The sequence below is a fragment of the Saccopteryx leptura genome, chromosome 9, assembly GCF_036850995.1.
Source record: "Saccopteryx leptura isolate mSacLep1 chromosome 9, mSacLep1_pri_phased_curated, whole genome shotgun sequence".
In the NCBI taxonomy this organism is placed as follows: Eukaryota; Metazoa; Chordata; class Mammalia; order Chiroptera; family Emballonuridae; genus Saccopteryx; species Saccopteryx leptura.
In genome coordinates, this window is record NC_089511.1 from 10,112,507 (window position 1) to 10,130,993 (window position 18,487).

General features: G+C 51.1%; 1 protein-coding gene and 1 pseudogene across 1 annotated transcript; one reads left to right on the forward strand and one right to left on the reverse strand.

Annotated features, from left to right (window-relative positions):
• LOC136381433 (ubiquitin-conjugating enzyme E2 D3-like) overlaps positions 1–4,624 on the reverse strand; it is a 41,832-nt pseudogene extending 37,208 nt beyond the window's left edge.
• A 2,146-nt stretch (positions 4,625–6,770) lies between these two features.
• Positions 6,771–12,623, forward strand: CCL22 (C-C motif chemokine ligand 22). Its single transcript, XM_066348649.1, has 3 exons — positions 6,771–6,876; positions 8,052–8,175; positions 10,877–12,623. Exons 1-3 carry the CDS (start codon positions 6,804–6,806, stop codon positions 10,959–10,961), a joined length of 282 nt encoding a protein of 93 aa, XP_066204746.1. The 5' UTR covers positions 6,771–6,803; the 3' UTR covers positions 10,962–12,623.
• The last annotated feature ends 5,864 nt before the right edge of the window (positions 12,624–18,487 follow it).

The following is an 18,487-nucleotide window of genomic DNA, read 5'->3' on the forward strand; positions in this document are numbered from 1 at the left end:
TGCGAGTCCCTGGGGACACAGGTGCTCTCCAGGGGGGAGCCCCTGAGCCTACCCCATGGCAGGGCCCCAGCCCTGGAGGGCCCCATGTAAGAAAACCCCCATTTCAGATGAAGAGCCACCAGATCAATTCTCTGTCTCTCAGTTGCAATCCTCCAAGCACAACCCGTCTTTCAAGGATGTCTTCCACATTTAAAAAATATTCCTTCTTTTCTCCTCATGTTTTTGCTATGAAACATATGAAATGTTCAGGGAAGTTGAGTAGTTAGTTCAGTGATCGCCAGAATATCCACCAGCAGCTGCAACAGTGTTAACACTTTCTCATGTTTGTTTTGTCTGTCCCTTTCTCTCTTTGGGATATTAATATACTTACACACATATGTACATATATACGCATGCATACTTATATGTGCATGTGCATATATACACATACACATAAACACACTTATCTGTATATGCACACACATTTACACACACATTTCCTTGGAATATGAACTCTTTGAAAGTAAGGGCATCCTGACCTTCACACTTAAATATTTTAGTATGCATCCATTAAGAGCAAGGGCATTTTCCTGCATACTCTCTGTGTATTACATCTAAGAAAACCAACAAAAAAGCTCTATTGTCATCTAATATTTAAATTTTCCCACTTGTCTCCAAAAGGTCTTTTACAGGTGTTTTTCAAAACTAGGATTCAGAGTCTACTTACTACACTTTTTTGGCTATGTCTCGTAAATGTCTTTTCATCTTAAATGTTCTTAACCAATTTTTTTTTTACACAACATGGTCTTTTTTGTTGATCCTGAGAGAGTCAGTTGTCTTATTGAAGTTCTGGAAGGTTCTACCTTCTAGAATTATCTGGTTGTTTTCTGGGAGGATCATTCATCTTTTTCTTCTATCCCCTGTATTTCTTATAAACGAAAAGTTATAGACCTGATTAGATTCTAGCTAATGCTTTTTATTTTCCTTTTTTTTAGACTTTGGGGGAGTAGGGTTAGGTTCACAGAAAAATGAGAGAAATGTACAGAGATTTCCCGTATACTCCCTGCCCCTGTATCAATGTGTCTCCAGAGTTTCGCATTTTCCTGAATGTCATATAGTTGGAATCATACAGTACACACGTAGCCTTTTCAGACTGGCTTCTGTCACTTAGTCATACGCAGTTAAGTTTCCTCCATGTCTTTTAGGGCTCTAGAGCTCATTTCTTATTAGCATTAAATCATAATTCCCTCATCTGAGTGTACCTCAGATGCTTTATCCATTCACCTGTGAAGGACATCTTGGTTGCTTCTAAGTTTTGACAATTATGAGTAGAACTGCTATCATGGAGGTTTTGCTGTGGACATAAAATTTCAACTCCTCTGGCTAAATGCCGTGGGAAGTGATCTCTGGATCTTATGGTAACAATATGTTCAGTTTTGTAAGAAGCCACCAAACTGTCTCCCGAAGTGGCTGCACCCTTCGCATCCCCACCAGCAGTGAATGAGCGTTCCCGTTGCTCCACATCCACACCGGCATTTGGTGTTGTCTGTGCTCCCAATTTTGGCCATTCTGATATATGTGTAGTGGTGTCTCACTGTCATTTTAATTTGCATTTCCCTAATGACAGATGATGTGGAGCATCTTTTCATATGCTTTTGTTTTCTTTTTCACTGGAGAAATAGACAAAACAAAATTTACCAACTTTAAGTGCACAGTTCTGTGGCATTCAATACGCTCACGTTCTTGGGCAACTATCACCACAATCCAGCTCCAGAATTTGTTCATCTTCCCAAATTGAAGCTCTATATCCGTCCAATGAGAACTCTTCCTTCTCTCCTCTCCCTAGCCCCCAGCAACCACCGTTCTGCTGTCTCTATGAATTTGATGACTCTAGGAGCCTCACGGAAGTGGGTTTGTACGGGGCTGTCCTGCTGTGACTGGCTTTGGATGACACCTCTGACGAGAGGTTTTCCCAGGGGATGCTGTGTCCTTGTGTGCATATCCATCAGGTGGCTCCATTCTGCCTGCCCCCTCCCCCCCCTAGGCTGCCCCCTGCTCTCCACCCTCTCCCCCCCCCCCTCCGCCCCAGCTTAGCCCTCTCACCCTGCTAGGTAGGGCCTCTGCACTTGCCCTGTCCTCCCTGGCGGACCCCATAGTATTTTCTGGATTTTGGCTTCAAGGTCACCCCCTCACAGACGCTTTCCTGGATACCCACGACTACTTCCCTATAGTCACCGTGTTTCTGTTCCATTTTCTTCACGGCAGTCACCACAACCTGATGTCACCATGTTTGGCATTTGTTCGTCTGTTTAGCTCCAGAGTAAACTGCACGAGAGCAGGGTCCTGTTCACTGCCGTGACCCCGGATCCTGGCAGCGCATTTGGCACCTGGCAGGGGCTTGAATTCGTTTCCTGTTGCTGCTGCAACAAATGACCACATAACTAGTGGCTTAAAAACAACACACTTGTGTTAGTTAGCTCCCGGGGCAGGAAGACAGAAGTCCTGAATCAGCGTCAGCGAGCTGAGACCCGGGTGGCGGCAGGGCTGTGCTCCTGGAGGCTCCGGGGGAGAATGTCTCCTGCCTTTTGCTTCTAGAGGCTCCTGAATGCCTGGGCTCACAGTCTCGCATCCCGTCTCCTGAGTCTGACCCACTGCTGTCCTCTTCTAACGACCCTGTGATTACAGGGGCCCGTCCAGATCACCCAAGAACTCTGTGTAACTCACCTTAAACACATCTGCAAAGCCTTTTTGAAATATAAGGTCACATATTCAGGGGTTTGGGGAATTAGGAAGTGAACATTTTCTTGGGCGGGCTGTTATTCTATCTACTAAAAGTCTCCATAAATATTTGTGGTTTCTTTCCTCTGTAAAACAAGAACAGGTCCTTCCTTTATTGTCATGGAGAAAACACATCACATTGTTTTGTTGTTGTTCTGCTGATGCTATAAATTCAGTACCAATTCTCCAGCCACATCAGTCATGAGCATAAAGTCTATCACATAACCTCGGCTCTCTCACCATGGAAGGCTTAAACAATCACGGGTGCTCCTAGAATAACGTGCTTCCTCAGATGGGACAACTGGGCACCCGTCTCCCTCCGCGTCACGGGACTTCTTCAGCATGTTAGAGCACGGAGGATGAGTCTAGCCTCACAAGCAAGTTAGAGTGAGGACAATGGCTACATAATACACATGCTCTATTTTTTAAAAAATTCTGATTCTCAGGCAACTGTTCTCTTGTAACTACTTTATAGTTTCTAAAAGCGTTTATTTTCCAAAGTTGGAAAAACTTAAGATGAGCATGTGAATGAATGAAGGGAGGTAAACAAAAAATAAAATGAAAAGAGATGAGGTCTGCTAGGGGAGCAGCCAGATAAGAAAATCAGAAAAGGAACAAGGATTTAAAGTATATTCCAGCTATAATGCAGGCTATTCTGACTTGAAGGTAGAGTCGCACGGCATACTTCTGAGCCAATTCCCAAGACATTCTGTTGTATTTATCACTGTCTGTTTTATATATCTGTGCCATCTCTGGCACTAGCAGTCATCTGAGTTTGGGTCACAAAGCACTGAACAGATGGATAATTGAACTTTAGAAATCATTAAAGCAACCCTGGCCCAGTGGTAGAGCATTGGCCCGGCGTGTGGAAGTCCTGGGTTTGATTCCTGGTCAGGACACACAAGAGAAGCAACCATCTGCTTCTCCACCCGTCTCCCTTCTTTCTCTCTCTCTCTCTCTCTCTCTTTCTCCCTTCTCTCTCTTCCCCTCTCTCTTCCCTTCACATTGCCATTGGTTTGAACAAGTTGGCCTTGGGTGCTGAGGATGGCTCCATGGCCTCCCCTTCAGCACTAAAATAGTTTGGTTGTCAAGCAACGGAGCAGCGGCCTTAGATGGGAAGAGCATCTCCAGGTAGAGGGCTTGCCAGGTGGGTCCTGGTTGAGGTGCACACAGGAGTCTGTCTCTGCCTCCCCACCTCTCACTTAAAAAAAAAAAAGAATTGTTAAAGCAGGAGACCCCTGTGATCTTAGAATATCGAGACAAATGCTACCGTTACTGTTAATATACAGATGATAAATTCTTGTTGTAATTGTAAATGCAAACTTAGGTGGTTTGAAAGGATAGTTGGTAGGAAAATAAATTGTCAAAAAGAATACACCACCTTGCCTGACCAGGCAGTGGTGCAGTGGATAGAGCGTCAGACTGAGATGCGGAGGACCCAGGTTCGAGACCCCAAGGTCGCCAGCTTGAGCGTGGGTTCATCTGGCTTGAGCAAAGCTCACCAGCTTGGACCCGAGGTCACTGGCTTGAGCAAGGGGTTACTCGGTCTGCTGAAGGCCCGTGGTCAAGGCACATATGAGAAAGCAATCAATGAACAAATAAGGTGTCGCAACAAAAAATTGATGATTCTCATCTCTCTCTCTTCCTGTTTGTCTGTCCCTATCTATCCCTCTCTCTGACTCTTTCTCTGTCTCTGTCAAAAGAAAAAGAACACACCACCTACACCACCTTTAGATGGGCTGTCATTAGGTCCTGTAGTTGTGGCTTGCCAATGAGACATATCATCCCTGACTGGACCTGAAGAACATTGCAGTGGAAGGTCATGGGCCACAGCACTGAGTTCCTCAATAATCCGTTTCAGCGCCATAGTCTAGGCTCGGCGACTGGCTCCTCACTATCTCCGTGTGTGCTCAAAGGTCCGATCAGAACTCTTGATTGTCCTGGTGGCGGGAAGAACTATCTCTTCGACTCACACTGGCTCTGCCAGACACAGGCGCTGAGAGTCGGGGCCTCCCTCAGGCTGCAGCCTAGGTCACCTCCCCAAGTGGCTGCTGGTGACTCCCCAGCCCTAGGTGGCTCACACACATGACCTAACTATTTGTTGAATGAAAATGAATGGGCAGATCTATTTACAAATGGAGTTTTGAGTCCTGAATTCCAGCCCTGGGTTAGCCACTCCCTGGCCATGAGATCCTCTGCAAGTCCCCTCTCTCTCTGAGATTCAGTTTCCTCCTTCATTCGCTGTCTCCTGAGCACCCCCATGGACCCCGCTCTTGGTGGATACTGGGAATGCCCAGATGAACTAAACGAGGCCCCTGCCTTCCAAGAGCTCAGAGGGTGGCAAACTTGATGGTCCTCTCAGGTCCACATTGTAGGTCACCCCAGAGAACTCTCCAGCCCTGGGGGGGGGGGCGGCGGGCCCACCTAGAAGGTGACATTTTCAATGGCTCTTGACGCACGAGTAGGAGTTTATGCGGTAGAGAAGTGGAAAGGGCATTCACAGCCGGGACAGGCCACAGAGCTCTTTGAGGAACTGTGAGGGGTGCGGTTGGAGACCAGCGGGGGCGGCAGCGTGTCTGCAAGAGGAGGCCTTGAAGGCCACAGTCAAGAGCTGTGGCTCTCCCTTCAGGTCATGAGACCACAGCAGGGTTTTGAAGCACGAGAGACAGGTGCAGCCTGGAGTCTGGGCTGCTCACTCCGGCCGCTGCCGTGTAGGGAGGGGACTGAGGGGCCAGCGTCGAGCCTGAGATAGAAGCGGCCTGGACTGGGCAGGGACAACGGGGACAGAGAGAAGAGGACCAGACCAAGAGAGGTTTAGGAAGTGGGACACGGGGAGAGGCTGAGAAGGAGCAGTGAGGAGGAGCCCAGGGGCCGCTGGGGAGGCAGACAGGCGAGGGGGAAACGTGTGCAGAAGCGCCTTGCAGCCGCTGTTGTTGCATGGACCACGAACTGGCCCTAGTCGGGGCTCGGTGAGAAGCCTCAGAACTGGCTGGTGCTGTGGAGAAGCCAGCCCAGTGCATCCATAAGCAGTAGTGGGATTCAGCTGGTTTGCCCCGGTTTGACAGAACAAATACCTAATTTTTTTGTTGAGTTCAGCAAACTGGTTGTTAAAATAACACTTGTCATCAGGGTCCTCTCTAAGGTGGGCACCTGGGCAGCCGCCCAATGTGGAAATCACAAACTGACATTCCTTACTCTTTTTTACTATTTATCTGTGCAACAGCGTACTCTAAGTGCCCGTAGTCACAGTCATTCCGTCCACAGGTGAAAAAAATTGCAAGCAAGGATGCCAATCAAGAAGCAATATGAAAATATCTTAAAAAATAGTTTTATTGTTTTTTTTTTGTCAGGTATTATTTAATATTTTTTATTAATATTTTAAAACTCTTTCTTATAACAATCTAGTTTTGTGTCCGTCTTTTATTGTTCTTAAGTATTAAATGCATGAAATAATAAACTACTTTTCGGTATATCATTTTTTTATACTTAAAATGGTCTTTAGAGCAGAGAACCGGTTGTTAAATTATTTGAACCCCATCAGTGTTCATAAGCGTCTCCCCTGGAAGAGAGACCAGTCATGACTGTCAAGGGTATAAGATGGGTCTCGATTCCAGCTGAGGGTCTGGGGTTATTTAGCACCTGTCCACATTCTCACTTGATTTGCTGACAAACATGGAGGTGACTAGGTAGGGCTGTGAAACCATCTTCCCCATTTCCAGAGACATCCAGCAGCATGGCCACAGACAGGTGCGCGGGAGCGCAGGCCTCCAAGAGGCCCAGCTCGAGGGGGATTTCGCAAGTCTCTTGAGACTCAGAAGGAAGGATGGTGGGGGTCCCCTCTGATTGTTTTGAGCCACAGAAAATTTCCTTTAATTTGGAGGAAGCGGGAGTTCTTCTTTCATAATGTGAATGTCAGAATTCTCTGCTCACCAGTGACTAAGAGTGTCTGAGGCCTGTGGGTGTAGCGAGCGCTTATATATCAGGCCTTGCTGTCTTCCGGTGACAGCAGACACCCGGGCTAGGACACACACACGCAGGGCGGGAGCATGGCCAGCCTGCAGACCTCGCTCCTGGCTGCTTTCATCCTCCTTGCTATGGTACTTCCAGCGACTGAGGCAGGTAAGGCCGGGGCGAGGGAGGGCTCCCTGCAGAAGCCAGGGACGCACCCCGGGGCACCTTCCCTGTGTAGCGGAAAGAACAGCGGACTGAGAGCAGGTACCCCAGTCTGCTGCTGGCTCTTGAGCTAGTCCCAATGCTTCTCTGAGCCTTGGCTTATCCATCTATGAAATGGGTAGTCTTAAAGGATTGAGTCTAGGATCTGTCTCAGCCGGATTAGGGGTTCTGATAGTCATGGTCTGGGGTCCTCGATGACAGAGAACTGGAGCATAGGGCCCTTGGGGTATGGAGAAGGAGCTTCCAAAGATGGGCGGCTGGGGCGGGGGACAGAAGGTGGGGCAGAAAACATTCCCTTGGAAAGCTGGTCCTGCCCTCTCACTACCCCATTTCTGCTCCAGAATCTGCCCGTAACCCTGGGGTCCTGGTTTCTCTTCTCCATGCCAGTGTAAACGCTCCTGCTGGGTTGGGTGGGGATGGAGCACTGGACTGGGAGTCAGGCAGCAAAGAACAATAATTGCTCAGTGACTGGGTTCCTGAATGCTTTTCCTGCATTAATGCCCCACAAGGTCAGTGCAAGTATTACCCTCTTGGTCAGAGGAGGAAATTGAGCCTCAGAATTGTTAAATGACTTTCCTAAAGGGGCCTGGTGATTCGGGGCAGAGGGGACTTTTGTGATTGGATTCTGTCCAAGCCCTTGTCCTGACTCTCCAGAGTTGTGCTGTGTAACCACAGTCTCCATGAAGAGGGTTAGAGTGGATGTGAGCTGAAGAAGGTTACCTGGGATCACATCAGAAGGCCCATGTGACTCAGCAGCGCTGGGGCTGGGAGCCGAGCGTGGCTCACAAGCGCCTAGGTGATGCTGATGGTGGCCATGTGTGGACCTCACCTTGAAGAGCGAGGCTCCTTCCTGTTCAGAGTCTCTGGGTCCCATCTGGATGCTTAGGGCAGCATAAATGCTCAGTTATTTGAATCCCTCACCCTTGACCTCATTGACCCAGAGCAATGACGTTGGGCCCTTAGTGGCTTCTCAGAGTCCCAAGGTCAGGGACATTGAGGACTCAGAATCCCCTGGATACCAGCCTTCCGCATGAGAACAGGAAAACTAGGCCAGAGGCTAGAGCTGAGGGACACCTCCCTGTGCCCAGCCTGTGACTCCTCTGAGCACCCCTTTCTCCCAGGCCCTTACGCAGCCAACGTGGAAGACAGCGTCTGCTGCCAGCGCTACATCCGTCACGCCCTGCCCCGGCATGTGGTGGATCGTTACTACTCGACTTCGGACTCCTGCCGGAGGCCTGGTGTGGTGTGAGTAGGGCACTGGGGAGGCAGGGCCTCGGGGAGCCTGGCTGGTGTGGCCCAGGAGGGCCCGGGTGCAGGTGGGTGGGGGAATGCAGCTGGGCTTGCGATGCTAGCGGGAGTGCTTGGCTGAAATAGATGGGCCAGGCCAGGCTTGGGTGTGCCAAGAACGTCATGTGATCATTTAAGAGCTATTATGGGGCATCTACGATGTGCCAGGCAGCGTGCCAGGATCTGAGGATGCAGAGCTGAGTGAACAGGTGTCCCCCAGTATAGAGCTAAAGGGTAAAGGGCATGGGGTACAGGGTATAACGAGTGTGCCTGATGTCCCCGAGCCGATAAAGATGCTCCCATTGGAAGCATCTTGGATCCTCCCCAAGGCCCTGGGAGTTACCAAGGTAGCTATTCTTTCCAGAAGAAGACTATTAAGAATTCACACTTCCAGAGTGTTTGATCTGGGCCAGGCACTGTTCTGAGTATTACAGGGTGGTCATCTGGCCCCCACAACAACGCTCTGAGGAGCTGCGATTATTCCCATTTTATAGATGGAGAAAGAGGCTCAGGGAGGGAAGTGACCTGCTCAAGATGGCCCAGCCCCAGGGCTTTCTCCTTCTTTGCTTCTTTCTCTCAGTGTCTTGTGTCCTGACACCCCGTGTCTGTCCCTGAGACTGCACCTGTCCTTCCTGGGGCAGCCCCCAGCTGCTGCTCCGGTCTCGCAGAGCCTGCTGCCAAACCACACATTCGGGGGGGGGGGGAGGTTGGGCTGGGGGACTCATGACATCTTTGGGGCTTTGTCACCTTCTCACCTTCCTCCTCTTCAAGCACTCATCTTCAGCCCTCAGAGGGGTGAGCAGGTGAATAACAAAGAAGGCTGAAGCAGGGAACCCTCCCAGGGTTCTTGTCACTGCAACTCTGAGCCTCAGTTTCCCCATCATGATCCCCAAACGATGACTTTCACTTATTTTTATCAAAATTGTAGAGACTGCTTGTTAAGTGCGAGACACTGTTATAAACAGTTTATAAATAGTAACTCATTTAACCCTTGAAACAACCTTAGGTAGTAGGCACTGCTACAATCCCCCTTTTATAAGTGAAGCAATGGGCACAGAGAGGTTATGGGGCCTCCTGAGCATCACAGGGCATAGTAACAGTAAGTGGAAAGTATAGTGCCTGGTACATACTAGCTGCTCAGTAAAAGACGGCACACTGGACTTTGAGCTGGAAAGGTTTCTAGGAAGAATGCGGCTGGACACATGGGGAGACTGGGGTCAGACCTGTCCCAGTGTCACACGGCAGTCAGGGCAGGCTGCCGCACGGCCAAGATCCGCACTGCAGCTTCTTTGTTCTTTCTGTTCGTTGGTGGTCTGTGGGGTGGGGCAGGTCAGGGAAGTAAGGGGAGCTAGGAGCCCCTTGGCACCAAGGACAGGCTTTCATTTTTTTTTTTTTTTTGTATTTTTCTGAAGCTGGAAACAGGGAGAGACAGTCAGACAGACTCCCGCATGCGCCCAACAGGGATCCACCCAGCACGCCCACCAGGGGGCGATGCTCTGCCCCTCCGGGGAGTCGCTCTGCCGCGACCAGAGCCATTCTAGCGCCTGAGGCAGAGGCCAAGGAGCCATCCCCAGCGCCCGGGTCATCTTTGCTCCAATGGAGCCTTGGCTGCGGGAGGGGAAGAGAGAGACAGAGAGGAAGGGGGCGGTGGGGGTGGAGAAGCAAATGGGCGCTTCTCCTATGTGCCCTGGCCGGGAATCGAACCCTGGTCCCCCGCATGCCAGGTCGACGCTCTACCGCTGAGCCAACCGGCCAGGGCCAAGGACAGGCTTTCTTGAAAGGCAGGAAGGGAGTCCTGGGCTGGGGGATGTCCTACCGATCATGGTGGGGGCAGAGCACCCCAAGGACTCCGCTTGGTGTTCACCCACAGTTGCTGTGTGATGTTGGGCCAGTGTTCACCTCCCTGTGCTTCGGGCCTCTCCAGGGGGCCTGGGTGGGGACACTCTCCAAAGACACTGTCCCCTGCGAATCCCGTTCACAGTGAGCACAGTGAGTCTAAGGCACCAGCACTTGGGCAGGTTGCTTTGCTTCTCTTCCCTCAGCTATGAAATTGTCCGACCTCATAGGACTGTTGTCAGAATTTATTAAGACAATTAATGTTAAGGGTTCAGGCCAGCTCCTGGCACAATTACAGTACCTAGTATCTGCTGTGCACTTCAGTTTATATTAACGCATCAAATCTCATCAAAATCCTGGGAGGTTGGACCATGATTATCATCCCCATTTTACAGATGTGGACACTGAGGATATGAGACATTAAAGGACTTGTTAACCAGTGGAAGAGCTAGAATTGGAACCCAGAAGGGCTGGCTCCAAAATTCATGCTCTTGGCCACTACCCAATACTCTCTCTCCCAAAGCTGTGTCAACAATGATCATGAGACTCTGGGGCATTCTATTCCCTAGCCGACCTGGTACTCAAGGCTGAGGCTGAGGGACTGAGGGTCTGGGAAGTTCTGCCACTCATCTCTCTCTCTCTCCTCCTTAAGAAATGTGTTTGCATACAGCAGGTGGCTCATAAATATTAAGCTACTCTATATAAGAGGTATTTCTATGGGCAGTAGGTGACTCATAACTGCCAAGCTTTCTAGGGGAGGGGGTGGCATCTTCCCCACATGCTCAGACTGTCTCACTGTCTCCCTGGCATCTCCTCCTTCCAGCCTGGTAACCAGGAAGGGCTGGGAGATCTGCGCTAATCCCAGATTGTCCTGGGTGAAGAAGGTGCTCCAGCTGCTGGACAGATGAGCAAGGGTCCTGCCCTGCTGACCGTGGCCGTGGCTCCTCCAGGAAGACTCGTGAAGCTCTAACTTCCTGTCATCATCACAGCTGTTCCCCAGCCAGTGATGCTCTCTGCAATCCCTGGTCCCGGTCCCTGCAGCTGACAGCCTTCAACTGTCACTCTCATCTCCCCTCTTACTCCTCCAACCCATCCTCTGCCCCCTTGGTGGCCACCAGAGGGGAGGGTCCCCACTCCCCTGCTTGAAACCCTTCCATGGCTCCCCACGGCCCTGGGCTGAGGTCAGATCTGCGCCTCGCACCCCTGAGCCCCGCGTCTGGGTCCCGAGCTGTCTCCTGCCCCACCTCATTGCCTTCGGGCACGTTGGATTCCAGCTCCCTGTTCGCCAAACCCATGCCAGACGATTCTACCTCTGAGTCTCTGCCCATGCTGCGCCTGACACCCAGAATGTCTCCCCCTCCCCTGCACACGCCCGACCCCACCGGCCCTCCAAGCCCTTGCTCAGCCGAAGCAGCCAGCAAATGAGTTCCATTTATTATTTTTCTTTTCTTTTCTTTTACCCGTAGGTTGGCAGAGTCCATGTCTATCACTTTCTACCAAAGAATCCAAAGCGACACACTATTTCTAAGTAAGAGAGTTTTATCTTTGAGGCTTCCGCTGGCCCTCTGTCCCGATTACAGCCTTCCCAGAGTTCTCGGGAACTTGGGAGCTTGTCCTCCAGCCTCTCTGTCAGGACCAAAGTCCACAACTGAGTTACTTTTGTCTCCTGGCCTCCAGGACAGAGCACAGGGCCCGGCTCAGAATCAGGGTTCAACAAGTGGCCGCAGACTGAATCCATAAGAATAGTGTCCCTCTCCCACCCCCTAAAGGCCCTCACACATCAATACAGAGGCTCAAGGTCATCCAGGGAGAAGTCAGCTGAGTCGATGGTGAAGCCTCTCATTTGTCCAGATTCCCTTTTCTTCCCCATTTTACCTACGTACTGGGTCTCTTTACCCTTCTTGCTTCCCTCGGATTTTTACTGCTCCTCCAGCTTCCAAAAACCAAGCCTGATCTTTTCAGAGTCCCCCATTTTCCCTTCTTCTTTCCCCAAATAACTGATAAATGAATTCATGCTATGGTGTGAATGACTACCCTTGGCTTGGTATTACACACGCTGGTTATGTTTGTAGGTGAAATGCTTAAGCGGCCAGATGGATGATGGGAAGGATTTTAGGAACTGTGTGGGAAGGGGACAAGGCAGAGCTTTTCTGGCCCCGGGACTGGGTATGTGGAGTATAGTTAAGTGAAAGAGCTGTGGGTGACGGTGGTTCTTTGGGGACAACAGAGTGCCCAGGTAAAGGAAATATGCTTACATTTCCTTTGCTTGTCCCTTTTCAAGGGAGCCTAGTGCAGCTCAGAGGGGTGGCTGTTGGCGTGAGACCCCGAGGAGACCATCTAACCTCCCTGAACCTCACCTGAGAACGAGAATACCCATTTCACAGGGTTGCCATGGAGCTGAGGTCCAAGGTCCGGGCAATGACTTTGCTGGCCATAAAATTCAGTGTCTTCCAGGATACTGGAAGTGTTAACCTGACTGCTGTCCATGCACAGAGCCTTCAAATGTCCTGGGACTCCCCCTACCCTCCTGTCCTGCCTGCCCCTCAGACTTTCTAGAAAATAAATCCTTTACAACGGTGTCTGCTTTGTTCCTTGAGATTTGTTGCATCTGTGAGGTGGGGCAGGAGGCACTGGGCCCCTCCTTTCCAGTGGGAAAGCTCTTGACATTGACACATGAGCTGGCTTGCCCAAGCAAGTCACCTTGTGAGGGGGTGGGGAGCCAGGACTAGCCATGAAGCTATGAGCAGTAACTGCGCAGGTACCAGGAAGGGAGCCCAAACATCTGTCCCCCAGCCCCCCCCCCCCCACCCCCGGGACCACTGGTCACGAGGATCTGATGAAATCATTCACTCAGTCCCAAGTCTAGAGCTCTAAGCAGCGCAGTCATTCATTCAGCCATTCCTTCAACAATCCAACCTCAGCCTTTCCCCTTCAAGGGTAGACACGAAGGAAGAGGATTGTGTATTAGTCAGAAAAGCCCACTGTATGCAACAAACTTCAAAATCTCAGTGGCTCAATTCCATAGACCTCTTTTGTTTTCCTTCTCATGTGAAGTCCGTTCAGGCCTTCCTGGTCTGTGGGTGACCCTCCACATGGTCACTCAGGTACTCAGGCTCCTTTCTTCTCATGGCCCCCTGCCCTCCTCTAGGGCCTGAACTTCTCTCCATCATCTAGCAGATGGGGAACGAGAACAGAAGTTTGTGTGGGAGGGCTTGATAAGCCAGATGAGAAAGAGGGGCTCATCACTTCTGCCCACATGCCATTGGTGGAACTCAGTCACATGGCCACCCTGACCACAAGGGATTCTGGGAAGCCGAGCCAAGCCGTGTGTCCAGGAGGCAAAGGGAGTGGGTTTGGGGAGCACCTAGTTCACCTGGTGTTGAGTTCCCCTGGGCCCTCAAAAGGGCCCGCTTTCCTGGAGTTCCTGGACACAGCTCACTCTGCCGGAACAGCAGAAAGTACTTCTTCTCCCTCGGGGCACCGTATTTCCTCCGTGTAGACACCATTCCATGGGCACCTTGGCCCTATGCTCCCCCTCAGACCTGGTTTCACAGTGGGATTACCCGGGTGGTAGCTCCAGACACCCAGAGTAGCTGTCTGGGGCAGGGGGCATGCAGGAAGAAGCACTGGGCAGGGTACATGTCACAGATTCAGACAGACTAGGAACTCTCCCTGTCTGGGTGTCAAAACAAGTTGCCTTATCCCTCTGATCCCCCGTCTCTACCTCTGTGAATAGAGAGCACAAAAGCAGATGTCAGTGCAGGTGGCTGTGAGAAGACCTGATAAGGTAAGGAGACAGACAGCCCGACAGTGAAATGGGCGAAGACTTGACTAGGCGTTTCTTCAAAGAAGACATACATGCACATGGTGCTCAACATCAGTAATCATTAGTAATGCAAATCAAAACCACAGTAAGATGCCACCTCTCACCCATTAGGATGGATCTTATCAAAAACAAAACAAAACAAAACCAAGGTTGGTGAGGGTGTGAAGAAATTGGAACCCTTGTGATTGGTGGTGGAAACAGTGCAGTCACTGTGGAAAACAGCATGGTGGTTCTTCAAAAAATTAAGCATAGGGCCCTGGCCAGTTGGCTCAGTGGTAGAGCGTCGGCCTGGTGTGCAGGAGTCTTGGGTTAGATTCCCGACCAGGGCACACAGGAGAAGCGCCCATCTGCTTCTCCACCCCTCCCCCTCTCCTTCCTCTCTGTCTCTCTCTTCCCCTCCCGCAGCCAAGGCTCCATTGGAGCAAAGTTGGCCTGGGCGCTGAGGATGGCTCTATGGCCTCTGCCTCAGGCACTAGAATGGCTCTGGTTGCAACAGAGCAACGCCCCAGAGGGGCAGAGCATCGCCCCCTGGTGGGCATGCCAGGTGGATCCCAGTTGAGCGCATGCGAGAGTCTGACTGCCTCCCCATTTCCAACTTCAGAAAAATACCAAAAAAAATAAAAAATAAAAAATTAAGCATAAGATTAGCATCTGATCCAGTAATTCCACTTCTGGGAATATACACAAAAGAATTGAAAGCAGGGACTCAAACACATATTGGTACACCCATGTCTAGCGCAGCATTCCCCACAATAGCCAAAAGGTGGAAACAACCCAAGTATCCATTGAAGGATGAATGAATAAGCAAGCTGTGTGTTACATACATACAACAAAATATCAATAGTATTCCGCCCTCAAAAGGAAGGACATTCTGACACCTGCTACAACACGGATGAACCTTGCAGACATTACGGTAGGTGAAATGAGCCAGTCACAAAAGACAAATATTGTATGATTCCTAGAGTTGTCAAACTCATAGAGACAAAAAGTAGAATGGAGATTTCTGGGGGCTGGGGGAGGAAGGCATGGGAGCTATTTAATGAGTCCAGAGTTTCAGTTTTGTGAGATAAAAAAAGTTCTAGAGATGGATGTGGTGGTGGTTGCACAACAAATGTGAATGTGCTTAATGCCACTGAACTGTCATCTTAGAAATGGTTAAGATGGTTCATTTTACGTTATGTATACTTCACCACAATAAAGAGAGGGTGTGGCCACTTGTGGGCACAGAGGAAGCACCAAGTGCATGTGGGAACCCTCCTTAGTGGCTAGAACCGTGCGCCGGGCAGATTTGGGTGGGGGCAGGGTAAAGCTAGGTGAGGCTGAACCCTAGGGTCCCTGGTGGTGGCCACCTCAGTGGCCATCCTGTCCTTTCTACCATCCTGGGACCCCGCAGGAGTGCCCGGGGCTCCCTGCCCTGTTCCCCGTGGCCATCCTGTCCTTTCTACCATCCTGGGACCCCACAGGAGTGCCCGGGGCTCCCTGCCCTGTTCCCGCAGCTGTTTCTGTTCTGCTTCCAGGGCCAGTAGGGGGAATCCCGCCTGTCCCACAAGACCAGTGCAGGCGGCCTGCCCTCTGGGGCACCCAGGAAGGGATGGGCAGGGGCCCCTCCATTGCCCCCACCCCACCGACCCCCAGGAAGCCCTCTTTCTTACTGCCCAGCTGCTGCTCCACTTTTCAACCACGCATGCAGCTCAACTTATTCCTCAGTCCCTTCCCAGCTCCTCTTCGCCCCTGAACAGCATCCCCACCCCTCGCTCCAGCTTCAAAGTGTCTAACGGCAGCCTCTCTGTCCGGTCTTCCCTCAGAGCCAATGGCATCAGACCATTCCCTGTCCCCTGCATAGGGCCAGCACTCCCCACCCCCACCTCGGTCAGGCTTTTCTCTCTGCCTGAACGGTCTGTGAAGATCCTGCAGGTTACTTGTGAATCGCAAAGAAGACGTTTCTCCAACAGAGATGTGTTAGCGGAATAACCTGTCTGTTGTGGTGGACGTGATGTGCAACACCGCGTTACTCATAAGGAATCCTGGCCAAGAACGTGGCCGGGATCCAATCGAGCCTGTCGATCTGACAACTCCCGTTTACAGGAAATAACATAGGATAGGGGAACTAATTAGTTGACATCACAAGGACATAATGAGGTAAATTAAGACAAGGTCTTGATGCATTAGAAAGTCAATGTCATGAACGTGTTGGGGGGTCAGGTTGTAGAATAAAAGAACCATCCGCTGTGCATAAACCGAGATCGGGTCCTGCTTCAAAAGTTAAAGGAAGAAACAGGCAGGAAGGTAGGAGGGAGGGGGGAATAGAAGAAAGAGAAGAAACGAAACATTTTTGGAACAATTGGAGAAATTTAATATTACCTGAAAAGTACGTGACATTGGGATGATTATTCATTTTAAAGGGTGGGATAATAGTCTCGCACCTTATACGAGACAGTGGCTTGACACTACGGAGAGGCACGCTGATGTGTGTCAGGGCAATGCATCAGGCATCCATCATTCACTTTGAAACAGCTTGGCCAAAATAAAAGATGAAGTAAATATAGAAAAATGTTGAATTTAGGTGGAAGAGATATGAACATTCTTTTATTGTTTAAACATTTTCAAATAATGTTATGAAAGAAACAAAACAAAACTCTGCCTCTCTTCTGAGTGAAACACTCCCTCTCTCTCTGCCTTCTTAGATGCCTGGGTAAGAAGAAGAAAGTCCCTCCCCCAGGACTGGCACCTTCTTTGCCTAGCTGGGGCCCCCTGGGGAAAGGCTTTTGGCTTATGACTTCGCCTCTGGGTCCGCTGTCCCACCACAGTGCCAGGCACACACCAGGGCTCAGTAACAAACTCTAGTAGCTTCTGCGTGCCAGCCACGGCAAAAGTCTTTAGTTTTATTAACTCCTCCAGTGACTGATTTGGTGAGGTGTCTATTAGCATCCCATTCTACAGATGGGAAAGCTGAGGCCCAAACAGGTTAAGTCACTTGCCCAAGGTGCTACCCCTCACAGGTGGTGGAATCATGTTTGGCTCCAGGTCTGGCTGAGCTGAAAGCCTGGATACTGTGTTTGAATTGAATCTAAGCCCATTTAATCTTTAATACCCTGATGAGGTCGGTGAGGGGACCTATTCCAATTTTATGAGAGGAAAAAGTGGGCCAGAGAGGGCAGGAGACATACACAAGGGCTGAGCAAGGAAAATCAGTGATGGTCTCTGTGTTTTGGCATCTGTTACATGCCAGGCTCTGAACCAGCACCTTATTGGCATAAACTGGCTTAATCTTCACAGCAGTCTTCAAAGTGGAAGTGAAGAGAGGTGGGGTAGCCTGGTGTTCTCTTTTCTGGCTGGTGATTCTCAGAAAATTTCTTAACTTCTGCATGCCTCAGTGTTCCCATCCATGAAACGGGCCATGACAATGGTATTGGGCTTACACCCTGGGTTTGTTGTCATGATCGTGTGATTTAATCATGCAAAGCCCTTGAAATAGTGGGCGGCCCATGCTGGGGGTGCTCCTCCTTGCCAAGCAACATCCAACCTCTGAGACCCACACCCCAAGCAGCCTTACCCTGCTTGGGTGAGAGAGGTCCCCAAACCTTGGGAGCCAAATATGACCCCTCGTCACAGCCTAGCCTAGACCAGCTGGCTCCGTAGCCTGGGGCAGTGGCTCCCAGAGTAACTGGTTCCAGGTGGCTGGCAGCCCAGAGACAGCTGGATGGGGCAGGTTCAGGGTGCCCTCCTGGCCCCAGGCTGTGCCGCTGCTGACTTCGGGGAAGTTGCTGGTGGAGCCGCTTTGCAGAGCCCAACCCCTGCAGGCATTCACACCGGCCTGCGGGGTGCGGGGCTGCTGCCTGGTCATGCCTGGTCCTGCTGTCACGGCAAGTCACAGCTGCGAAGCTCCCTCCTTTGTGGACCCAGCTCTCGCCTTGTACAGATGAGAACTGAGGCGCCAAGAGAGGCAGGGGACACCGCAGAGTTAAGGATGCGCTGCGCGCCGAATTACCGCAGTGCGGTTGGTAGCTGCGTTGTTCACAGGGGCCAGAGCCGAGAGGGGAGTAGGTTCAGAGGTGGAAAGGACCAGGCAGGGGGGCTAGAGACAGGGAGGCCTTTTCTGTGTCCTGAGCTTCCTACCTCCCTGCTCACGCCTGGTCGTCTCTTCTGTGGCACGTTTCCCCCCTGATTCTCTCTGTGACCTGGGGTGCTTCTGCCCCCTCCCTGGGCCTCAGTTTCCCCATCTGCCCTTATGTTCTTTCAGCAAACGCTTACTCTACCAAGCCCCTGTCTACCAAGCTCCAGGCTGGGCTTGGGGGGTGCACTGATGATCAAGCTTCCCCAGGAGATGGGGTTTTAAGGGATAACGGCCGGGATGGGAGCGCTTCCCAGACTGGCAAGGCCCCGGGTCCCCCTGGTTTGCTGGCAGCCAGCCGTCTCAATTTTCTGTCCTTCATTTATTGCCCACTGAGGAGCCAGGGCCCCAGGCCGGACCGAAGGCCGTGTGCCTGCTCCCAATAAGGACGTGACCGGGCGGATGGGAAGGGAGGAGGCCCTTTGAACCCTCGCAGCCCTGCTCTAGCCTCCCTGGCAGGCAGGCAGGGTTGGAGGAGGCGTCGTGAGCAGCCAGCC